General features: G+C 50.2%; 1 protein-coding gene across 1 annotated transcript; it reads left to right on the forward strand.

Annotated features, from left to right (window-relative positions):
• Positions 1–799: 799 nt before the first annotated feature.
• On the forward strand, positions 800–2,392 carry LOC109782398 (xyloglucan endotransglucosylase/hydrolase protein 31). The gene is made up of 3 exons (XM_020341025.3): positions 800–1,139; positions 1,276–1,376; positions 1,462–2,392. The coding sequence occupies exons 1-3, from the start codon at positions 887–889 to the stop codon at positions 2,035–2,037; spliced, it is 930 nt and encodes a 309-aa protein (XP_020196614.1). The 5' UTR covers positions 800–886; the 3' UTR covers positions 2,038–2,392.
• Positions 2,393–2,984: the final 592 nt, after the last annotated feature.

The following is a 2,984-nucleotide window of genomic DNA, read 5'->3' on the forward strand; positions in this document are numbered from 1 at the left end:
GTACCGGCCGGGCGGCCGGCCAGTAACCGAATTTCAGCCGCTCAGGTCAGCTGGCCTTAAACCAGCAGACAAGTTAGGTTGGCCACTTGCAAAAAGGTTTTTGCCGTCAAACCAGCATTATTAGCTGCAGAAAACATGGGGATTGGATCCTGTGGTTTATTCGCATATGTTCTTGTCTCGAGGAGGAGGCAATCCTGCGATTTGCATACGATGGCAGCCCCTTAATTTGGGAGGCATGTTTAAAATGGTCAAATGTTGGCCCAATCTCCATGCAATTTGGCCCATCTAGACAAATTAAATTACATTAGCTGCAAAGTGTTCCCTCCGTCTCAAATTTAAGACGTTTTTTAAGCTTAGTCGTTTTTGACGCTTAGACTAAGTCTCAGAAACGTTAGTGGACCCAACTTTTTGGTTGATTAAAGTAATATTTTTCCTGATCATCCTAACTACTCCCTTCGTCTCATAATATAAGAGTGTCTTTGATACTACACTAGTTTTAAAAAGACGGAATGAGTACTTACTTACAGTAGACGACCTTGCAACCACAGGATTGTCTTTTTCTCTAGAGTAGCAGCGAGATCATCACACCCGATTCTGCGCGTACCATCCATCAAAAAATGAAAATCCTCATGCGTCAACTAGTAATAAATGAAAGCTCATCATCAGTCTCAGCAATCACCAGTGGGCAGTGTATAACTAACTCCCAATTAGCAACCAACCACTCCTGAGATTAGCACCCATGCTTATGGATGTGGGACCCACCTCACTCCCACACGACACTACATATAGCCCCGTGCGTGAAGGCAGCTCAATCGGAGTAGAACCCCAAACACACACACACACACACACACACACTCCACTCCACTCAACTATTGGAGCAGAGAAGATGATGACGATGATGGTGCAGATTAGGCCACATATTGCCATCCCTCATCTCATGGTGGTGGTAGGAGCCGTGATGCTGCTGCTACTGCAGCAGGGTCGTTCGGCTGAGGCGCAGCCCTCTCCCGGTTACTACCCGAGCTCCAAGGTGAGCTCGATGCCCTTCTCGCAGTGGTACAGCAACCTGTGGGGCGCCCAGCACCAGTCCCTCTCCCCGGACCAGACCGCCCTCACCCTCTGGATGGACCGCAGCTCAGGTCAGTCACGGCTGCACTAATGTTTTTTGCATGATCACTCATATGTACGTAGTGCTCAAGTCTGCAATAGTTGGATGATTAATCCATTTCACCTAACTAATCAAGCTGCTAACTAATTCCTTGTCGACTTCCGCAGGCAGCGGATTCAAGTCGAAGGGGGCGTACCGGAACGGCTACTTCGGCGTCTCCATGAAGGTCCAGCCCGGCTACACCGCCGGCGTCAACACCGCCTTCTACGTCAGTACCTCCCCTCCGGCGACCACCGTCTTTTCTTCTTGGACCGATCTTGATTCTTAACTGACGCAAGCAAAAATTAATGTAGCTGTCGAACAACGAGGTGTACCCGGGATACCACGACGAGATCGACGTGGAGCTGCTGGGCACCGTCCCCGGCGAGCCCTACACGCTGCAGACCAACGTGTACGTCCGCGGCACCGGCGACGCGCACCCCATCGTCGGCCGGGAGATGCGGTTCCACCTCTGGTTCGACCCGGCCGCGGCCTTCCACCACTACGCCGTGCTCTGGAACCCCGACGAGATCGTCTTCCTCGTCGACGACGTGCCCGTGCGCCGCTACCAGAAGAAGGTGGAGGCCACCTTCCCGGAGCGCGAGATGTGGGCGTACGGCTCCGTCTGGGACGCCTCCGACTGGGCCACCGACGGCGGCCGCTACAGGTCCGACTACCGCTACCAGCCCTTCGTGTCCGGGTTCAAGGACTTCAAGGTCGCCGGCTGCGAGGTCGGCGCGCCGGCGTCGTGCGGCCCCGTGCCGGCGGGGCCTGGAGGTGGGCTGAGCCCGCAGCAGAGCGCCGCCATGAGCTGGGCGCAGCAGCGGGCCATGGTCTACTACTACTGTCAGGATAGCTCCAAGGACCGCTCCAACTACCCAGAGTGCTAGTCTGCTATATATTTTTAGCTCCGAGCTCCGAGTATAAGATAAGGAAGCTCCGAGCTCGAGCCAGCGGCAATGGTGGCGCCGCGCTGCCCTTCCATTCTAGTGATGGTTGAGGCGTACCCGTATGTATACGGTATACGATGTATAGTGTGATTTATACGGTGATTCGGTTATGTATTTGTGTGAGATATTCTGAGTGCGAGCAGCTCTGCAATCAATTAAGGTCTAGCAGGCTGACACGTGCGTACTCTGTCTAAGTTATTGCTATTTGTGAGACACTTGCCCAACTATGGATGATGGACATTTGGACCTGTAATCTGCACCTTTTGATACACAGAAAAAGGTCCAAATTTTAGTACACCACCTTTTGATACACACGTTTGGCTTTCACGTATACGTACTATGTATCGTTTTAGTACCACGTTTGCTATTTTCAGATGTCTGGAATTTTCCTCTCTCTCACTCGATTTGGATGACTTGTGCTTTTGGTGGCTGGATTGGTTATCTTTTGTGCCAGACTTCTGAGTGAAGCAAGAGGTGGAGTTGGAGAGAGCAGAGCAATAGCCCTTTTCACATGAAGAAGCATGGGAAGGGAGTGCGTGTGGGAAAGTGTCTGCAGATGGGCCGCCTTCTTTTCATTATTTTAAAGTTTCAGAAAAAAATGAAGAAACTTTAGCTCACAGACAGACACACAAACATTCGGATTCGAATCCGAAACATTGCTCCAAAAACAGAAAATACAAACTCGCTGTCAATAGCGAGGTAATGGGCCAATTTAAGCCCAACTTACATTAGACACTATTCAGTGTGAGATTTGTTGGTTTTTCTATCGACTCGTGTTACGAATTTTGATTTGAATTTTCATGACAACGTAGATTCATGTTGTGTCAACATGCTCACTTTTGATCTTTTTTTTTGAAAAACCTTCAAAAGTATTATTTCTTTCTAAT

The sequence above is a fragment of the Aegilops tauschii genome, chromosome 4 (genome assembly GCF_002575655.3).
Source record: "Aegilops tauschii subsp. strangulata cultivar AL8/78 chromosome 4, Aet v6.0, whole genome shotgun sequence".
Classification (NCBI taxonomy): domain Eukaryota; kingdom Viridiplantae; phylum Streptophyta; class Magnoliopsida; order Poales; family Poaceae; genus Aegilops; species Aegilops tauschii.

Bases quoted from the DNA above. Each gene is read 5' to 3' on its own strand.
- LOC109782398 (XM_020341025.3), top strand. From the start codon at position 887: ATGATGACGATGATGGTGCAGATTAGGCCACATATTGCCATCCCTCAT. The intron at 1,140-1,275 runs GTCAGTCACGGC...CGACTTCCGCAG, and splicing joins CTGGATGGACCGCAGCTCAG to GCAGCGGATTCAAGTCGAAG. The intron at 1,377-1,461 runs GTCAGTACCTCC...AAATTAATGTAG, and splicing joins GCGTCAACACCGCCTTCTAC to CTGTCGAACAACGAGGTGTA.